Consider the following 21827-nt stretch of genomic DNA (forward strand, 5'->3'; position numbering starts at 1 on the left):
GAAAAAGTTATACTAAGTGAAGTGAGCCAGACCCAAAGAAACATGGACTCTATGGCCTCCCTTATTGGGAATAATTAGTACAGGTTTAGGCAAGCCATAGCAGAGCATCACAAGGCCCAATAGCTATACACTTAGAAACAAATAAGAGGATGCTAAGTGAAATGAACTCCATGTTATGGAAACAAGTGATATATCACAGTTGTAACTACTTTCAACGTCCTATGTGTATGTGTAGTTTCTATTATTGATGATGTTTTGTATCACCTTCCTATGTTTGTACCTACACTATCTCTGTAATCTTATCTGAGTATATTGGAAACCGTGTTTACTGGTATTGGAAGTAGGAAATTCAAAGGGAATACCAAATTCGAGAGACACAGGGTAAAAAAAGAGAAATAACTACAAAAGCAATACTTGCAAAACTGTTTGGTGTAAGTGAACTGAACACCTGGCGGGGGTAGGGAAAGGGGGGGAGGGAAGGGGGCATGAGGGACAAGGCAACAAACTACAAGAAATGTATCCAATGCCCAACGTATGATACTGTAACCTCTCTGTACGTCAGTTTGATAATAAAAATTTGAGAAAAAAAAAAAAGAAATACAAAGAGATAGGGAGGTGGAAGTGTAGTTCTCAGCTCTCTTAAGAAAGCACAAGAAGGGGCTGCAAGAGTGCTTGCCTCATATGCATGAGGCCCTGGGTTCGATTCCTCAGCACCACATATACAGAAAATGGCCAGAAGTGGCGCTGTGGCTCAAGTGGCAGAGTGCTAGCCTTGAGCAAAAAAGAAGCCAGGGACAGTGCTCAGGCCCTGAGTTCACGGCCCAGGACTGGCCAAAAAAAAAAAGAAAGAAAAGAAAGAAAGAAAGAAAGAAAGCACAAGAAGAGTTCTTCCACTGAGAGTGACCCAGGAAGACAGAGTATAGGAGATCTGGATTTCCAATAGGTAGTCTTTCTGGCGAGGACCCAAAAAACAAAGCACAGAGTTTGTTCTCTGTCCTGCCCTAGAGGACATCCTTGCCTAACGGATATAAAAATGCCTATGCAGAACTTGGTACCAGTACCATTGCTGACACCTCAGAAGTTATCATTGTTTGTTGAATGGACGAGCAGGGGAGTGATAGCATAGGAATGTTAGTAGAGAGCAGACCATCGGGAATAACACAAAAGCAAAGAGCCAAATACACTGTGAAAATTGACATGAGAGACTTTACACAGGTCTGAGACAGCCAGAGAGTAGGCAGGGGCAGAGTTGCATGCTAAAGGATTCTGCTTAGCCAGGTAGCTAGGGCTTTCTGAAAAAGAGAAATCTGGGGACCTTTCTCAACAAGAGCACCCTACTGTTATTCTCCACAGGAAGATCCCCTTGCCTAGGCAGCCTAACATCATATTTACAAGTCTGCACCCGACCCCCAATTCTTGCCTTTGGAAGTATTGAAGATAGTGAATTATTTCCCCCTTTCTTCCATCTTGGATACTCAGTACAGAATATATTGCTTTCCCGGAGTAACTACAGTACACTTTTCTGTTACACCCTTCTAGAAGAAGAGTTAGAACTGTAACTAGGAGACTGTCTAAGAGGCTACTTTTATTAGGCTTGACATGAAATGTTTACTTTGAATGCCTGAATTTGGGGTATTTAGTTCATTTATAATAGTAACCAGATATCATGGGTTCAATTGTATCTCACAATTTATGTGTGGAAGCCTTAGTGGTTACTACATTAGAATGCCTGGGTTTGAAAGCAGGGCCTTTTAAAAAGTAATTAAGGCCAAAGGAAGTCACATGAGTGGGCTCTAGTCCAATTCAATTGATGTCCTTCTAACAGGAAAAGATGACACAGATGTTCATAAACAAAAGGCCACATGAGGGCACAGGGAGAAAACTATCATCTACAAGCCAAAGAGGGTTAGCCCTAGGAGAAGAAAAACTTACCAACTCCTCATCTTAGACTTCTAGTGTCCATACTTCTGAGAAAATACATTGCAGTAGTATTTTGTCCAAGCAGTCTTAGCAAATTAACATAGGACCCTGACTGAAGGCCTAGTATAAGCCTAGCAATGTGCTAGACTTTGACCTCAGCCTTGCTAATTACCACAAGGCAAAAGTGACTGTTACTTTCCTTTTTCAGAAGAGAAAATGGAAGCCCAAGTTCACAGCTTTAGCAAGTAGAAAACTCAAGATCCAAATGGGCATCTGCTTGGCCCTGGAGGTTATGCAGTTGGCCTACCACCAACCACATTTATTCCACACTAGTCATGAGAGAAGTACTGGCTACAATATGGCTGTCATTTAAGAATGGAACTTACAAGTGATGACAGACTCACAAGGAAAGAAAGAGAGAGAGAGAGAGAGAAAGAGAGAGAGAGAGAGGAAGGGGGGAGGGAGAGAGGGAGAGGAAGAAAGAAGATGAAGAAAGAAAGAGAAGAAAAATAAAGAAAGGAGAGACAAAGGAAGAGAGGATGGGAGGAGAAGAAAAATAAAAGGAAGGAAGGAAATCTTTTAAAGCTGCGTAGAAGAGCATACATATTGACTCACACCTGCAAATCCTGACTCCTGAAGTTGGGAGGATTGCATTTCCAGGACATCACAGGAAAGATAGGTAACAACACTCTACTGAAAAAGCTGAGTGTGATGGCACCTGTCTGTCATACAGTTATAGAATAAAATAAGAGGATCACGGTCCAGGTGAGGCCCTATCTCAAAATAACCAATGCAAACAGGCCTAGTAAGTACAAGGCCCCAAGTTCAAACCCAGAACTTCTACTTGAAAAAAAAAAAGCTACATAGAAAAGAATTTGTATAAGCAATAATACCATGGTAACACCACACTGAACCTAACCTAAGACATCAAGGGTTTGTGTGAACAATGTAGGGTAATTACCAACACAGACAACAGATTAATTAGGTGTGAATTCTAGTCCCAGCATTTTTCAGTTCTATGACCTTTGCCAAGTTATTTATTTTCTGAACCAGTTTCTTCATCTATGGACCTAAATTGGGACTAGCAGTAGAATTTTACTTATAAAGTTTTATCAGGATTTAATGAGTCACTATAAAGCACTTAACACAATGATTGATATATAATATAGCTCAGTAACTGCACCAAGGTGAGAAAAATATATTCCTTCTAATGTATATTCTGCTCAGGACTAACAAAAATACCCTACCTAAACAAGGTTAGGCTCTTAATTTTTTAACTTTGTTAATGTTAGGTTTATATTTTCACTGACCATCATATTTTAAAAACTATATAATTTCATTCCCAAGGCTTTTTTGCCCCCATTCACAATGTTCTGCTTAATTCAAAGGCCAACACGTATCAGCAACCATGTAGTTCATACAAAATTAAAACATTCTTCCATGTGGAAGGACAGTCTGACAAAAGTGCAAGGCAGAATGAGCTAATAAAATATGTTTATGATATTGTGTGCATGGATATACATTTGCGTATGTACGTGTTCAGGAACACCTCCGTCGAGCCAAGAATAAATCCAAGTACAATTCAAAGCGGAGAGTTGTCTCAAGAGTCAGGTTCCACACCCTGCTTTCCTCACTTGATGGATTGCTTCTTCACTGCAGGTGATTGCTTTATGAAGCCCTAAGAGTAGAGACCTCTTTTATAATGCTTCATGTGCTTTTATGGGACAAAGCAATATAAATATTTACTGGATCTATAAGTAAAAGTATATAAATTCTTATTTATCTTACTGTAAAGAAGACCTATGAAAAACATGTGGAAAGAAGAGTCTATTTTTCTAGAAGACATCCAACTGCATACTATGGCAGCAACAGGGAGACATTTAGCTTTAAAAGTGACAAAAAGATTCTAACATGCATTTTGGTGCAAAGGATGGAAAATTGATTGTGTTCAATGCGTAGATACTGAATTATTCCTTCTGTCAAGCTCATCAGGATTACATGACCAGCCTCCGATATCCTTGTTGATAGACTAGGCAAGTTCAAGTTAATAATATCAATACCTTTTACAGAAAATACTTAAAAGAACTTAAGTATTACTGTTTTTAGTAGCATGACTGAGCTGGTATCATCATTTGTCTGAAGTATATTCCTGCTCTCAGAAGACAAGTTATTTTCTCACCAGGGTCTCAGCCCCTTAAGAGTTGACTTTGTCTTAAGCTCTAACCAACACATAGTTTTAATAACCAGGATGTATTATAAAGTCAGCTGTGAGTGTAGAGATCTCCTCAAGTAGGCTCATATAAGTGAAAATCAAAACATTATACACCAGCATGCGTCCAGACCTGCTTATCATCAGATATGGACCAACTGGGCCAATCACCTATGCTGTGTTTAAATATCAAGTGCTACCCATGGATACACTCAGGTTAGTTTGGTGAGCACAGGAATCTGAAGCCCTTCACTTGGCATGGGTCAGTTTTCAGAAGTAGCACAGTGGTTGGGAGCCACACTCTAGAGTCAAATTCCTCAGATTCAAATCTGCTTCTGTGAATCACATCGAAAATCTGAACAGCTTGTTTACCATCTATTTCAGTTGCTTTATGGTAACATGGAATCTTAAAACATTCTGAACCTCTTAGGATCATTGTGAGGAGAAAATGAGCTAATATTCATAAAATACTAAAACAGTACCTGGCACATAAAATGTGCTATAAAAATGTCGACAAAGGGAAGAATTATGCTGTCCTTTCCACATCTGCATAGCTCAACCTCCTGTCCCCATCCGTCCCAGAATCCTAAGGCTCCTGATTCTGCTTTTTCTTAATTTATTTTTTTTTTTGGAGTGGTAAGTGGGTGAGGGGGCTAGAATGGATGGCAACAGGTCCATTTACCTACAAATTGCTTGGGCTGGTCTATCTCTACTTTGTTGTTTCTTCTCATTTTCTGAGCATCACAAAATGTAATATTCATGTGTCAAGGGATCCAAGATTGTATTTTCACATTTTACAGCCTCTTTGTAAAGCTACCTTTTCAATTTTAGTGGAGGCAGTTTTATGACTTCCTTTGATAACCACTTAACTATAAAGACCCAAACAAAGAAGAAGAATGGTCAGATGAGATCAGGTACTCCCAGCCAGCTAGAGTCTTACTTCTTCAACATTATTCAAATTATCTCCAGGACTCATAATTCTGTGTTTTCATTTATTGCTGTAGTAAAGTAAATGGTTCTTTTATCCAAATGTTATTTCCTGGCTATTAATTCAGTAGTTATTTTGGATTGTGACACTCCTCTTTGATTTAGGAATATAGCACCTTATAAATATTTAAATGTTGAAAGACTGACACTTTGAGAAATTGATTTTGATTTGTTTTGTTAATATCCTATGGCTAGAGTAATTATAAGATTGAAAGATGTAGTTCCGTTCTGTTTCTCAAGAGAAATGGAGAGCATGTGTCTCTAAAACAAAAAATTTAGTACTGGAAGAATGTCTCTAAATCGTTTGCAGACTAGACCTCAATACTCACCTCCGTAAGATGGACACAGTGTTTTAGTCTTCACACTCCAGATCCCAAGACCTAGAAATCTATGGGTGAAGACTACCCAGACATCTCAGAATAGCTTAAAACAGGCTTGGAGCTCTTTATGTATCTACAAGTGCCAATGAGGGTTTACGGCAGTGCTCAGGATGATCTATAGACTGGTATGATTTAACTGTGGATCAATCAACCTATTAGGGGAAAAAGACTAGGTCAATAAGGCTGGGTCTTGGTGAACCAGAGGTCATCCTACATTTTTCAACCTAATGTTCTTATTTCCTTTCCATTAACATTTCATAATGAAAAAATGCCTATATTCTTTATTTTTTAAGATAATTAAGTGAATTTAGTGCCTTTGAAAAGTAGAGGATTTATAATGGCATGAGGGAATGCACTATTAATAATCTACAAGACAGGGGCCTCCTGGAGAGCAGCAATTCTGTCCCCTTTACTATTTCTCCTCTTTGGTGATAAAGTATAAGGGAGGGGTTCATTTTCCTATGCCAATTCAGCACCAAACTTTCCTTCTGAGACCAGAAAGACTTGTGTTCTTTGGGATAGTAGCACTGTCTCCTAGAAAGTACTTTTCTGTTTGTGTTAGAAAATTGATTTGAACACATTGCAATGGGCACAGATACATTTGAGTACAAAAATGTGTGCAAATCTCTAAGCACAAATCCTTGAAAAACAGGAGAAGAGTTGGTCTGGAGCTTTCTTAAGGAAAAGAAATATGAAGCTTCCATGGTTGTGAGGGCATGGAAAGTGTGGTAATTTACCAGTGAGCATTCAGGACCATAAGACAAGAGGAGATCCACAGGATTGTAGCCAGGCTCATATACCTAGACAGGGACTAAATAATAAGGGCTAGCTTATTTCTAAGTTCTCCAAGTTGACCATTTAAAGCACTCAGTAAAAATACTTTCAAATAGTTTTGAAAAATAATAATAGGTTAAATCATGTTCATTTTCTTTTCTCCCTCAACAGGCCTTTCTAAAACAGCAACACAGGGCATGTTCTAAAGGTATAAACTCTCATAGCCAAAGAAATTGGGGCAGGACTTAATAATGACAACATTTTGAAGCTAGAAAACAAAAAACAAAAGATGAATGTTAAGTAATTTAGAAACTCAAGAAAGCCAAACTCATTTTCTCTAGCAATGGGGACAAAATTGAGAGATAATATCGATAATGCAGATTCCTTCCCATAAATATATCAGAAATTGCTGTGTCTTTGTAGGTGAGAGTAAAGGTGGGATTCTAGATAGAAAGAGATTCTAAGAAACAGTTTGATTTCAGATCCTTTGACCCATTCCTTACTCCCTAGAGAAGAGTGGCTTATCTTCTGGTAAGGCTGTAGCAACAGGTCTTTAGTGGATCATCAAAACAGATGAAGATAGTATTAAGAGTTGAAAACAGAACTGAATCAACATTTATAGACCAATTCCTAGTCTCCTCCAACTCTACTTCTCACCAGGCGTTAGCCAGAAGATTCTCCTCTAGGGCATCTGATTAGAAAAAGAGCAAAGAAACAAAGATGTTCACTTTCATGGTGTCCCCAAGCTGACAGTTTTGTCAGCTTCTCCTACAGAGAAGCCCAGAACCTCTCATAGAAGCTTTCAGAATCTCAGTTTTAACAAGAGCAGGAAACCAAATATGACCAGCTATCTGAGGAAAACCTTCAAGATATCCAAAGCTCTAGTATGTTAAAATACTTTGGTGACAGATAATTAAGAAAGAAATTCAGGACATTTATCCAGGCTAAATGGAAAGTGTGGTGCATGTATAGGCAATGGAATGTTATACAGCCTTAAAGAAGAAAAAAAAAGTATTATTACATGCTACAACAGATAAACTTTGAGGATATTATGCTGTCAAGCCAGTCAAATATAAATGAACACCATATGATTCTACTTCATGAGGTAGTTGAAGTAACAAATCCATGGCAACAGAAAGTAGAAAAGTGGTTGCCAGGATTTAGGAAAAGGGGTAAATTAGAAATTAATCAATAGATAAAGAGCTTTTGTCATGTGAGATGTCATTAGACAACGTGCATGTAGCTAACAATACCTAAACTTTGTGAAACTAAATATTTGTTGCTCACAACAAAAATAGAAACTATTGAAAATTAAGGGGAATGAAGTAAATTATGAAAAAAGAAAATTTTGAATAAGATTTGGCATTGTTGTTATTGGCCTTTTTACATATACATATATATATACACATATATTATTCGAATTCTTGGGAACTTATCTGTGTTATAAACTTTGGCGAAGTATCCCAATTTACTCTGTTGCATTGACATTGTAGAGAAATTAAGAGCCATATTGGTCTAAACATTAATTTTTTTCATTTGTACAGGGGTAAATGCATTGTCTTATCTACATGGGTTTGAATACAGATAATAATAAAGTGTTCTTTAAATAATGGAAAAATTAAGATTATTTGACATTATGACAATTCTGAGGGTAAGAGAAGATATTGAACTCATGAGACAAAATTTCATGCTACTAAAAGGAGTATCTGCACAATAAAAGTAGAGTTCTTAGAAATAGAAACTGTTATGTTAAAATTTGAAGAGTAAGAAGAAAAGTATTTTCTTTAAAAATAGAGCAAAACAGGAGAAATGAAAACTATGAAAAGAAAACAAGAGGAGAAGGAGGAAGTAGAGAAGAAGGAGAAAGAGAAAAATGAAAAATGGGGAGAGGGGGACAATGTGAGGACCAAATAAACATAATTCCAAGAAAATTTTACGACTGGAAGAAATCATCAAAGAAAAAATTAACTGTTATAGACACACATTGTGATATTTCAAAACTCTGGCAGCAAAAAGATTCTACAAAGACAGAGTAAGAAAGCAACTTATTTTCAAATTTAAGAGCCTTGAATCACTTCTGACTTCTCAAAAGCAAAATGTAAGCTCAAAGAACAATGGCCTTGACATTCTAATGGAATGATTTCCAACTTAGAAATCTGTGTTTAGACAAAATATCAATGAAATATGACATGAAACATTTTTAGATTATATATCTTTACAAATCTTTTCCTGGGAAGCTACTAGAGGATGTGTCTCACCAAAGTTAAGGGAGAAACCAAGAAAGAGAAAAGTATGGGAAACAGAAATGAAAGATAGAGGAAAGCACCCACAATGGATGGTATCTGCCTTAGTCTACCTTATGACTGCCTGTCCACTCTTCAGGAGTGCAGAAAGCCAGGAAGGGGTAGGTTCTTTGTGAAACTGATGGATGGTCTGAAGCATAAAACATTGTGAAAGGAGATTTAGACAACTGGTAAAGAGTTCAGGGCTGGAATTAATTACAAGCACACAGACAATAAGCACATATTGAAGAAAACAAAACTATAGAATTCAAAATGTAATCAAGGAAAGAAGAGTAGTCATGATAAAATGCACCATTCAGCTATGAATATCTTGCCCATTTACTGTTGTAAACATTGAATATTACCTGAACAAAGTACATATCTATAATAATATATATTTACATATGTATTTATATACATGTGTATATATGTACATGTTTATATAATATATATATATATTTGAAAGGCTTGTGCATGAGAACACCAAATGTCGTATATGTCACCTTAATTTTCATCTGCCATGATGGGAAGTTAATAAGTTTAAAACAGAAAATAATTTTTTAAAATAAAATTACAAGCACCTTACTTTTCAAAATTAAAAATTATCTTAATGATAGAAAGTGGTTGCCTCTAGGTGAGGGAAAATTTTGGTCCCAGAGAATACAAGAGTATGTGTGCATATGTGTGTAACTACCCTTGTAGGTTTTATTTATTCTTAAAACTACATGCACTTATAAGTCTGATTTTAAATTTTTTATAGGCCAGGCCTTGTGGCTCATGTCTGTAATTCCTGTTATCAGAGGTCAGCCTACAGATAAAAGCATGAGACATTACCTTAAAAGTAGCCAAAGCAGCTGGAATGCTGTGACTCATACCTGTAATCCTAGCTACTCAGAAGGCTGAGATTTGAAGATCATGGTTCAAAGCCAACCTGAACAAAAAAAGCCCTTGAGACTCTAATCTCTCATTAACCATTAAAAAGCCAAAAATGGAGATGTGACTCCAGTAATAGAGCTCTAGCCTTGAGCAAAAAAAGCTCAGGGACAACACCCAGGCCATGAGGTCAAGCCCCAAGATTGGAAAACATGCCCATAAAAAGTAGCTAAAGCAAAAGGACTAGAGATGTGACTTGTAGATAGAGGGCTTGCCTAGCTGACACAAGGCTTTGGATTCAAACACAGGAGCTCCCAGAAAGCACACAAAGAGGATTCTACCACCACCATATTTGAATCTCACAAGCCTTTCCTTATTAACTCCAAGAAGCTAGAATCTACAAATAAATTAGCATAGCAAAGTGATTTATTAAAGAATAATGAGCTATTATCTGTGTGTATGTGTGAATAATAGAGCTTGAACTCAGGACCTTACACTCTATCTCAGCTGGTACTCTACTACACTTGAGCCATGCCTCCAGTCTGGCATTTGCTCTGAAGCTAGTAAATGGGGATCCCAGGGTAGCTAGGATTACAGGCATGCGCCACTGACACCCAGCTAAGAAGATAAATTTTTTTTTTTTTTTTTTTTTTTTTTTTGGCCAGTCCTGGGCCTTGGACTCAGGGCCTGTGCACTGTCCCTGGCTTCTTCCCGCTCAAGGCTAGCACTCTGCCACTTGAGCCACAGCGCCACTTCTGGCCGTTTTTTTTTCTGTATATGTGGTGCTGGGGAATCGAACCTAGGGCCTCGTGTATCCGAGGCAGGCACTCTTGCCACTAGGCTATATCCCCAGCCCCAAGAAGATAAATTTTTAATAAACGTAAACTGTCTTCAAAATAGGAAATTAATTGCTCTGATGTTTCAATTTGTTATTCTGTATTATGGGTAATAACCAGCCAGTACCTGAATTTTAGCTCAGACGTGCAAATGTCTATGCAGAAGCATAGTGCTGGGAAAGAAGTATCAATTACATGCCTTCTGGAATGCTTACTGTGGCCCAGCTTGGATTTAATTGTTCAGCCAAAGTAAGTCTAGGACATAAATTACTCCTAGGGTAATTTACTCCCAGTGAATAGACTAAGAATACAAATACAAGGTGGTTTCTTAGTCTGAAAAACACAAAAGTGACCCTTTCCCTAGGAAATCCCAAAGGATGTGACCAACCCAATAAAATTAGCATAAAAATAATTTCCAAAGTTGTTTTCCTCCTTTTCAGGTTTACCAAGGGCAGTCCATTGACAGCTGCCTAACATGGGTGTTTTGAAAACCTTGAATATGTATGAGCACCAGTATTCTAATTATGAAGTTTATGTAGAATGGAGCTAAGAAAGATAACAAAATTTATCCCTTTCATAAGTCATGTTTTTGCCAACCCTCCAAGTATCTCTATTTTACGAAGACAAGAGTTTGTGTCCTAGATATGCTGACTGTTCCTTCTGTTTGTCTGAATATACAGATCACTATGCAGCAAGGAGCACATGCAAGCATAGAATTTAAGGATTCAAGAAACAAGGCATAGTGCTGTACTGTCTCCTTCTCTGACTAGCATCAATTAAAATTCACAGCTTCTGGCTGCCCAGATGTTTCTTGCATTTACTGCTCTGTAATATGCATCAGAATATATGGTGGGACCACAGTTGCAATAAACTACACAGTTCTATATTCCAAATTCTACAGACTAGATTCAGTGTTTATATTTTATCTTCTGATTAGCTTTCTTCCCCTCCTCCTTCATTTGCTTGAGGCCTTTGCAGTTCAGAAACAAAAGACATTTACAGCCCAGAGTTGAGCTGTATTGGGGTGTAAGTGCAGGTCAAGCCTGATTTATGTGGCACTTCTGATAAGCAGGGAAGGAGAGCAGGACATGAGGTTTGGGGAAGCTTGTGAACTTGGCTTGACTTATGCCTTTTGCTTTGCAGGCAGCCAATATCCCTCTGGTGTCGGAGCTGGCCATCGATGACATCCATTTTGATGACTTTTCCTTAGATGTTGATGCCATGATCACAGCTGCTCTCCGGATGTTCATGGAGCTGGGGATGGTACAGAAATTTAAAATCGACTATGAGGTAAAGTCTGTCTTATGTTGACAGATCCAGAGTACAGTTGGAACAGTGAGCTCCCCACTTTGAACTGTAGGCTTCCCCCAAACAAAATGAGGGTGAGGATTCCTGATCTGCACCCCTCCTGGGAATAATGTAAGACTCAGATGGGTGTTTATAGAAGTCATTGATGGGGGTGAGGCTTGGTTTTGACAGAACCTCTGGTGACACATACAACTATCTGATACAACTTCTTTCTCTTACTGCAGACACTATGTAGGTGGCTTTTGACAGTGAGGAAAAACTACCGGATGGTTCTGTACCACAACTGGAGACATGCCTTCAATGTGTGCCAACTGATGTTTGCCATGCTAACCGTAAGTGTGCACAGTGGTGGTGGAAGGTCACCTTTCACAGCATGTGGAACCATAGCCGTCTCTTTTTATTTCTCAGAAAAATTGCCATGTGATTACTTTATAGCAGACTTTACCCTCTCTGGTTATGGGAGTAGATATTTGACCACAATTACCAATTCTGAGCTCCAAACGTATACAATTATTGATATTTTGAAGCAGATATATTTAGCCTTGGACTGAGGACTCAGCCTCTTCTCCATGTTCTTTCTTGGTAAACTGAGCCTTTTACAAAAGAAATGGCTAGATTTTCAAAGTAATATCTTGATAGAGGAAATAGAGACCAGTAACACGACAAAGAAATGCCTGGATAAGACTCTGGGCTGTAGGAAAGCCACAGTAGGGAGGTAGGAGCGTAGCCCAAAGGAACATGAAAATCCTAAGAGAATCCTTTCAGAGCCCACACAAGGAAAATAGGACTAGATGAATGGCTCATAGATCATTAAGCCTAAACCGTCTGTCTTTTGGTTTCCAACCCAGTCTGCTTTATGGAGATAGCCAAAGCAGTGGGCCAGAGGCAAGCCTTGGAACAAACTACAAATTTTTGTGGCAAAGGGTGAAACAAATTCTTCTACTCATCCCCACTTGCTGGCCATAATAAAAACAACATAAGAAAGAAGGAAAGAGAGAGAGAGAGAGAGAGAGAGAGAGAGAGAGGGAGGGAGAGAGAGAGAAGAAAGAAAGAAAGAAAGAAAGAAAGAAAGAAAGAAAGAAAGAAAGAAAGAAAGAAAGAAAGAAAGAAAGAAAGAAAGAAAAGTTAGTTTTGGCTTTATGTCTACTTATATTTTCATTAAGCTATCATCAAGAAAAATGTTTTCTGGCTTAAATATGGTTTTGTTGGCCTCATAGTAACATATACATATATAGATAAAGGAGTGTAAACATATTTACCACATGAAAGAGAGACTGTGAGTCTTCAACTCTTACAATAGAAATAAAAATGCCATGTCTTTGCACTCACATTAAAATTTAGGTAAAACCAGGACTTCAGGTAAAATACATTTTCTTTTTATGAAAATGAATAAAGATTATTTTGCTGCTTCTTCATGAACTGCTCCAGCCTAAGTCTCTAGGTTTTGCTCATTCTTTAAAGCATTGATCAGATATTCTACAGTTTTTCCCTTTGTTCCAAAACATCCAGAATCATTTCTTTCTCCACAATGAATCTATTACAACACAGGGACCTATCTACTTGGTGTTTTAAATTACCATTCTCTTTTTCTACAATAGCATAAACTGATGGGACAGAAACCATTTCTTACTCTTTCAGCAACTCTCACTTATATACTGAACATCTATTTCCTTCTTTCCTTCCTCTCTTCCTCTCTTCCTTCCTCATCTCTCCCTGTCTTCCTTCCTTCCTTCCTTCCTTCCTTCCTTCCTTCCTTCCTTCCTTTCTTTCTTTCTTTCTTTCTTTCTTTCTTTCTTTCTTTCTTTCTTTCTTTCTTTCTTTCTTTCTTTCTTTCTTTCTTTCTGTCTCTCTCTCTCTCTTCCTTCCTTCCTCTTTCTTTCTGTCTTTCTGTGATGATACTGGGGCTCAAACTCAGAGCCTGGATATTGTCCCTTAGCTTTTTCAATCAAGGCTAATGCTTGACTACTTGAGCCATAGCTCTAATCCTGGTTTTTTGGTGGTTAGTTGGAAACAAAAGCCTCACAAACTTTGCTGCCTGAGCTAGCTTCAAGTTGCAATCCTCAGATCTCAGCTCTTGAGTAGCTAAGGTTACAGCATGAACCACTAGTGCCCACCTCAACATAAAAATATCAAAAAAATATATATTTATTATTTTAAGAGGTTGTGCAAAGATTTTACAACTCAACATGTCAACTTATGAGTAGAAACATCTTGATCAATATCATCCCTTTCATTGTCCTCACCCATTCCTCCCAACCCCACCCATTCCTACAATTTCCCCATCTATTCCTACAATTTCACCATCTATTCCCACAATTCTCTTTTCCTCCCTCCTTTCCTCTCTTCACCTATTTCTTGAGGGCCCCTGTTAGTACCTTGCACTTGATCATAAAGTTGGTATGTTTTCAACACATATACAATGGTTTGGAGTCAAGAGTACAATGAGATAAAAATTATTAGCGCAGGTTTAGGCTAGTCACAGCAGAGGATCACAAGAGCCCAATAGCTATGCCCTTATGAACACATAAGATGATGCTAAGTGAAATGAACTCCATGTTATGGAAATGGGTGATATATCACTGTTGTAACTGATATATCACTGTTGTACTTTCAACATGCCACGTGAAAATGTAGCTTCTTTTGTTGATGATCTTCTTGCATCTCCTTCCTGTGGTTGTCCCTGTACTATCACTTATCTCCTCTGAGTACCCTGGATACTGTATATAGTGGTATTAGAACTAGGGAAGTGAAAGGGAATATCAAAATCGAGAGACAATGGATAAAAAGACAAACGACTCCAAAAGCAATACTTGCAAAACCATTCGGTGTAAACCAAATGAACAACTCATGGGGGGAGAGGGAAAAGGGGGGAGGGGGAGGATAGAGGAGGAAGAGAGAATGAGGGAGGAGGTAACAAACAGTACATGAAATGTACCCATGGCCTAACATATGTAACTGTAACCCCTCTGTACATCACTTTGACAATACATTAGTAATTATTTTTTTAAAAGATGGGAACAAAATATCTTCATTTTTCTTAGAGGTCTTGTAATTTCTTTCTTCTTTCTGCTGAAGGAACAGTCAGACTGGCCAGAAAAACTGAACTGTCCTGGCCCTGAATACCATCAGAGTAGCAGCCAATCAGTTGGGGAGGGAGTATGATTTGAACTATGAGGCTTAATTGTTTAAGTGCCCATGTTGCTTGAAAACAAAAATGCTTCCATTTTGCATTTTTCTTTACCAGATCTTAACAGACAGAAACAATTTGTATGTGCAGAGTTCATGAGTCTGGCTTACAGACAGCATTAATTTATTAACTTGATTGCTTTGGGGAATCTGCAGGTTTATGTTCTTGGAAAAATAAGTAAGCAAAAGCCTTGTTAAACAACAGAGGAGGAAAGGCCACAGTTCTATGAGGCAGAGATAGTTTTATAATGGGACTCTAACAGCTGAAGTGCAGGGATTTGGCAAGAGTGGTAGGTTCATGATTAACCCTTTGGGACAAAAGAAAACAAGTACTCAGTTTTCCTCTTTGAATATTTTTGTGGTATAGATACTTTTCAAGAAACTGAAGAAAGAAAGCAGAACTTTTTTTAGCTTGTTTTTTCTTAATTTTTATTGTCAAACTGATATACAGAGCGGTTACAGTTTCATATGTTAGGCATTGGATACATTTCTTGTACTGTTTGTTACCTCATCCCTCATTCCCCCCTTCCTCCTCCCCCTTTTCCTTCCCCCCCCCCCCCATGAGTTGTTCAGTAGATTTACACTAAACAATTTTGCTAGTATTGCTTTTTTAATCATTTGTCTTTTTTACCCTGTGTCTCTCGATTTTGGTATTCCCTTTCAGTTTCCTAGTTCTAATACCTGTATACACGGTTTCCAATGTACTCAGATAAGACACAGAGATAGTTCAGGTACAACCACAGGAAGGGAGATACAAGAGGATCATCAGTAATAGAAGCTACGGTTTCACATTGCATGTTGAAAGTAAGAAAGCAGAACTTTGAGCCTGTGCCAGAACATGGGAATATTTAAACCATCAGAATACTTCAAGGGTGGTGTTATTTTTGTGTCTGCTCAGCAAATTTAAGTGTCATTATTAGGATTTGAATGGATGGCAAAGGACATAGCAAGCAAGATAAATAGAAAGCCCACAGATTGGGAGAAGATCTTCACTAGTTATTTAACAGACAAGGCCTCATATCAAAACTATACCTAAAACTCAAAATATAAAACCCCTTAAAAACAAATCCTCAAAGAAACAACCACCTCATTAATAAGTTGGCCAAAGAATTAATGAGAATATCCAATAGACACATGAAGAAATAAGCAACATCTCTGGCCATAAAATAAATGCAAATCAAAGCTATATTGAGATTTCACCTCATCCCGGTTAGAATGACCATTATCAAGGAAACAAATAATAACATGCTGGTGGGGATGTGGCAAAAAGGGAACACTACTACTTGTTGGTGGGAATGTAAACTGGTTAAACCACTCTGGAAAGCAGTATGGCGATTCCTCAAAAAACTAAACATAAACTTTCCTATGACCCAGCAATCCCACTCCTGGGCATTTACCCAAATAACCACAAACAAGACCATACTCAAACTACAAGCACAACCATGCTCGTTGCAATATTGTTTACTATAGTTAAGATATGGAACCAACCCAAATGCCCATCAGTAGATGAGTGGATCAAGAAAATGTGATATGTATATATATATATATATATATATATATATATATCACATATATATCACATATATATATATACACACACAATGGAATTCTATGCTTCCATCAGAAAGAATGATATTGCCTCATCATAAGGACATAGAAAGATTTTGGAAAAAATCATGTTAAGTGATAAACCAGACCTAAAGAAACACAGGCTCCATGGTATTCTTCATAGGTAATAATTAGTATATGTCTAGAATAGTCTTAGCAGAGGATCACAATAGTTCAATAGCTATGTACATATGACCATATAAATAATCGAAATGAACTCCAAGATAGGGAAACAAGAGGATTTTTTTTACATTTCTTTTATTTAAAGTTACTACATATATTTCACAGTTCATGTTTTAATCTTCACAATGATGAAAATTATCATTCTACTCTACAAAGCTTACAAGGTCTATGAACTTCAACAATAAAACCATTTTTTCCATCTCAGGTGATATGTACATTACTTTCCTTTTGTTTAGTAACATCTGTTCCCTCTTTCTCATTCCCTTCTTACCATCCCTGCCCATGAGCTGCTTAGTTTGCTTTCATCAATGTCCAATGTAGCTGATGGCAAGAGGATTGTTGTTTTGTTTTTAATGTACTGTGAGTAGTTGTTTCTTTTTTCTTCCATTTTTTTCCTTAGGTTTATCCCCTGTTGTCGCTGCTTTTTATTTTGGTATCCTATGTCTTGTATATATGTTTATCTTATTTGGGAAAGGGAAGGGGACTCACAGAAATAGTGAGAAAAATGATACTCACTAGGCACTATTTTAGAAATGAGCTTTACAACTTGTGGGGGGAGGGAGTGAGGGTGAAGCAGGAGAAACTGAGGCAGGAGGTGACACTGTTTGAAGAGAAATGTACTCATTAGCTTGCTTATGTAACTGTAACCCCTCTGTACATCTTCTTTACAATAAAATTTTAACAACGAAAGGGTTTGAATTTTTATTGCATTTATGCTATTGTAAAAAAAAGTATGCTTTGTTGTTCAGTTCTCTAAATGAAGTATGAGGAGGGCAATATGAAAAACAAACAAACATCAAAAAATACTACATGCTGGTAGCTCATTTCTGTAATTGTAGCTACTCAGGAGGCTGAGATCTGAGGATCACAGTTTCAAACCAGCCCAGGCAGAAAAGTCTGTGGGACTCTTACCAATTAACCAGCAAAAAGCCAGAAGTAGAAGTAAGGCTCAAGTGAAGGTAAAAGCTAAGCAAAGTATGAGGTCGAGTTCCAGCCCCAGTGTCAGCAATGGGGATCCCCTCCCCATTCACACAAAATGACATTAAAAAGAATGTTAGTAAATATTATTTGTTCCTTCACACATTGAGTTGTATATCTATATTTGGAAAAGTTACTGTTTTCTTCTCTCTACATTTTGTTGAGCTTGTTATAATTACAATAGCTTCAAAGTCTCAACTTTTGTTTATATTTACCACAAGAATTTTCTACAGGTTGACCATGGGAAATCTGGTTAACCAACTTTCTTAATGAAGAAATAACTACAGAAATAAGTAACTTACTTGATCAAGGTAGACAAAAATAAATTTAATTCAGTAATTGATTCTGATCTCTGAAATATGACTTCAGCTGTGGCCAAATGGTTGTTTCCATGGATTGGCACTGAAGCTTCAGACAATCCTGACATCTACGTAGGGTGTGTGTGTGTATGTGTGTGTGTGTGTGTGTGTGTGTGTGGTGGTGGTGGTGGTGGTGGTGGTGTTTTGCCTGCTGGTTGTAGGGTGTGTGTATGTGTTGTTGTTGTTTTGCCTGCTGGTCCTGGGACTTGAACTCAGGGCCTGGCCATGGTCCCTTAGGTTTTTAATCCCAGGCCAGTGCTCTACCACTTGAGCCATAGCTCTCTTTCCAGCTTATTGGTGATTAATTGGAGATAAGAGTCTCATGGACTTTCCTGACCAAGATTACTTGGAATCATGATCCTTAGATTTCAGCCTCCTAAATAACTAGGATTATAGGCATGAGCTACTGGCCCCTGGCAATTACTTGTGTTTTGATCTCAATGATTCCATTTTTACTGAAGGGTTCCCATATTCTGTTTCTGAGTTAGAACCAAAATTAACCTGGAAAAAATATGTATCATTCACTACAGGAGTCAGGCTGAGTCACAAAGACAAAAGAAAAAGAAAGAAAAAAAGGAGAAAGGGAGGGAGGGAGGGAGGGAGGGAGGGAGGGAGGGAGGGAGGGAGGGAGGGAGGGAGCAAAGAAAGGAAAGAAAGAAAAAGGAAAGAAAATGCTGCATATAAACAAAGTATTCCTCTAGATGGCACTCCAAGGCAAAGTTTCCCAGCCAGTTGCTGGAATGGGATTTAAAAAAAAAATCTTTTGTCAGGGAGATACTGAGGCACACGCCTCACTATCAAAATAAATGTTCTTCTTGGAAGACACACCAACAATGCCAGTCTGTCTAAAAAGAGCCTCTCATATTGAGATGGGTCTGTTTATGACTGCCTCCTGACTGATCATGCCCTTAGCATAAAAAAATATACAATGTTCTCTGTGTGACCTCAAATGTGTGACTGTATTTTCCTATAGCCATTGTTTCTAGGAATTGGAAGTGCATAGTTACATATAAGCAAATTTTGTGCCATGAAAGACAGGCTAAGCAAATTATAAATATTTAATAACTTTTAACCATAAGATAATTTCACACTGAGAAAATTTTAGTGATTCAGAATTGTTTTTTACAAAGGTAATCGGGCTCATGTCTAAGATACCAAGCCATTTTATCTCATCAGAAGTTAAACTAAAATGAATTACTTTTTGTAGGACAGGCAATTGAAGACTTTGATAGACATTTGGTTTACTGGAAACCCCATTGATAATTTAAATAATTTGTTCCATGCATTTGGCCTGAATCTTCAGATGTATAATGAAAACTTCAGTGCTATCCTTTGCTTTTAAAGAGCTGCTTAGCTAAAATTTGCCAAATTTTGAATTCCTCCCATACATTTAGCAGATAGAACCACTTTTTTTGTGGTTAAAATGAAGACTAAAAGCCTACAGATCATTGGTAGATACACAAATTGTCTTCTTTTATGGAAGCCTGTAGAAAAAAAATCCTATCAGACACATATGCATCATGAAAGATAAAGGTAAAATACAGGGAAAGGCTGGTATATATACATATATATTTCCTATGTATTATATATTATTCTTTTTTTAATTTTTATTATCAAACTGATGTACAGAGAGGTTACAGTTTCACTATTATTCTTATATATTATATATTACATATATATTATTCTTAAATTAAAAGGCATATAGTAGTGCTCGAGATGCAGAGATATTTTTTGGTTTTATAAATGATATATGAGCTCTGACAGACTTTCCAAGGCAGCAAGGAGAGAAAGGTTTCCTCAAGAGTCAGTATTCTTTACTATCCCATAAATGTACTCATTATCATTTTGGGCCATGCTCTGCATCCTGTAGGGACTCGATAAAGATTAATTGAATGAGTGAATTTGCTTTAAGGTAATATTATTCAAGGAACCATGTCTCCCAGTGTCCAGTTTTAAAAAAAAAACAAACTATAAAATGACGAACAACTAACAGTGCTAGAAATCTTGTTCTTTCCTCATATCACACTAAGGTTCAGCCAGGGTTCATAGAGAATATTATGATCTTGCAGAATTCACTGGATATGAAAAAAGAAAAGCACGTGATCACATTAAAATTTATGGTGGTGCTGGCAGCACGATACTGGTGGGGAATTGCAGTTAAGCACTAATAACCAAATATCACAGCACACACACTGATACCCCTGGACGTTTAATGGGGGGTTTCTTAAATCTTAAATGTGAAGGTGGCATGTGTAGGTCCATATTTGTGTTGTCAACAAGGTGATTTTCAGAGATAAGCTAAGCTGTTTTATTGAGAATTCAAACTAGAGAGCAGAAGGGATGTTTAGAGCAAATTCCATCCTGCTCCCAAGCCTGGGGGATGAGATGCTGCATGCTCTCTGTAGTTGTCAGAAAAGACCTTGAGTTTCAAGGTAGAAATGTTCGCCTGGAAGATCACAGAAGCACAACTGCAACTCGTTTCTTTCCCACCAAGAAGGACGGATGACCTAAATTTTATTTGTCTATTTAAAAATGTTTACATTGTTATTATACAGGTAATGTACAGAGGGGTTACAGTTATGTAAGTCAGGTAAAGAGTACATTTCCTTTTGAACAATGCCAACTGCATTTGTAAAGAAAACATTTTCACTGAATAACCAGAATCTTAATCTCAAACAAAGTCAAATTCCTTTACTATTGTTGAAAGGCACAAACAGATCTAGATGTTTCATTCTATAACTGACTGCAATAAAATGAACAATACTCATACTGTATAAAATAAGCATCAGACATAATTTTTAAATGTTATTTCCATATCAATGGAAGTAGTGAGCAGTTATATTTACTTTAAATGACATCCTTATAATAGTAATAATACAAAGAAATTAGAAAAAAGCAGTTACTTAATCTTCATTTAGGTATAACTTTAAAATGGCAAATATTTAATTTAGGAAAGGAATGATTTTCAATGTTTTGCATAATAGCAGCAGGGGGCATCATAAATTAACAACGGAGCTAATCAACTTGAATACTATGTTTAAATCGCATTTAGGGCTCCTATCTTTTAATCATGTAAGAAGGCTTGTTTTTACTCTCTGCTATATTTCAGAGACCCAATTAGGTGCCTCATGCTTCTAGCAGGCATTGCCCTTTATCCACGTTTATTTTATGAAAGAAAAAGGCAAAACGCACATAATTAAGAACCTGGTGTGCTAAGAACCAAACATACAATTGGGCAGAAGGATAATCCAATCCATTTCCTCTCACAGGAGAGTAACTGCCATAACTCACTTTAAGCGCTGCCATTCATGAGTTATGGGTCATTCCCTCTCTAGTGAAAATAAATTCTCCCGCACCATCAGCTCAAGCTGGGTATTTTTCTTAGGACATGTAAATTGCAAAAGTGTATGAATATAACTGTGTCTGGCATTACAGGGAAACTATAAGCTCTTGCTCATGGACACAGTCTTGTAAGGAAATGTATGTGGTTTTAGGATTGGGATGCCTTAGTTACAATACAGGGCTTTTCAATTAAAGTGAATTTATTCTTGAGATTTTTATAGTGTTGGTAAACTGCTTAATCTGTCTCTTTGTGTTTTATGACGCCAGCTGAATCCCCCAGTTCAGAGAGACCAAGCCACAGAGCCAGGGCTATTTATCACAGTCTCCATTTTCCAGTTTTAGGACTTCCTGGTGGTACTTTTTGGGGACTGAAACCTGGCATGGAAGGGTGGCAAGTTGGGAGCTTTAAAGAGTATACATTTTTCCTGAATCTCATGCTTAATCTTGGCCAGTGAAAATTGTGGTATATTTTCAAGAGCTCTCAGATTCTTGAAATTTGCCAAGTTGGTCTCTCGTGGCACTCTGAGAGATCTCTTTCTACACAACTAATGTTCACCAAGACATCTTCATTTTCTGTGCTTATAAACCACATGTTATATTTC

The 21827-nt window shown here is 37.5% G+C and overlaps 1 protein-coding gene across 1 annotated transcript in view; it reads left to right on the plus strand.

The window, feature by feature from the left end:
* The window catches only part of Pde11a (phosphodiesterase 11A), a 337140-nt gene that overhangs the window by 245366 nt on the left and 69947 nt on the right, over positions 1 to 21827 (plus strand). The window contains exons 11-12 of the mRNA XM_048344223.1: positions 11405 to 11551; positions 11794 to 11901. Of these exons, the coding sequence (XP_048200180.1) occupies positions 11405 to 11551; positions 11794 to 11901 (255 nt within the window). The remainder of the gene's footprint in view (positions 1 to 11404; positions 11552 to 11793; positions 11902 to 21827) is intronic.

Source organism: Perognathus longimembris, chromosome 4 (genome assembly GCF_023159225.1).
Source record: "Perognathus longimembris pacificus isolate PPM17 chromosome 4, ASM2315922v1, whole genome shotgun sequence".
Lineage (NCBI taxonomy): Eukaryota > Metazoa > Chordata > Mammalia > Rodentia > Heteromyidae > Perognathus > Perognathus longimembris.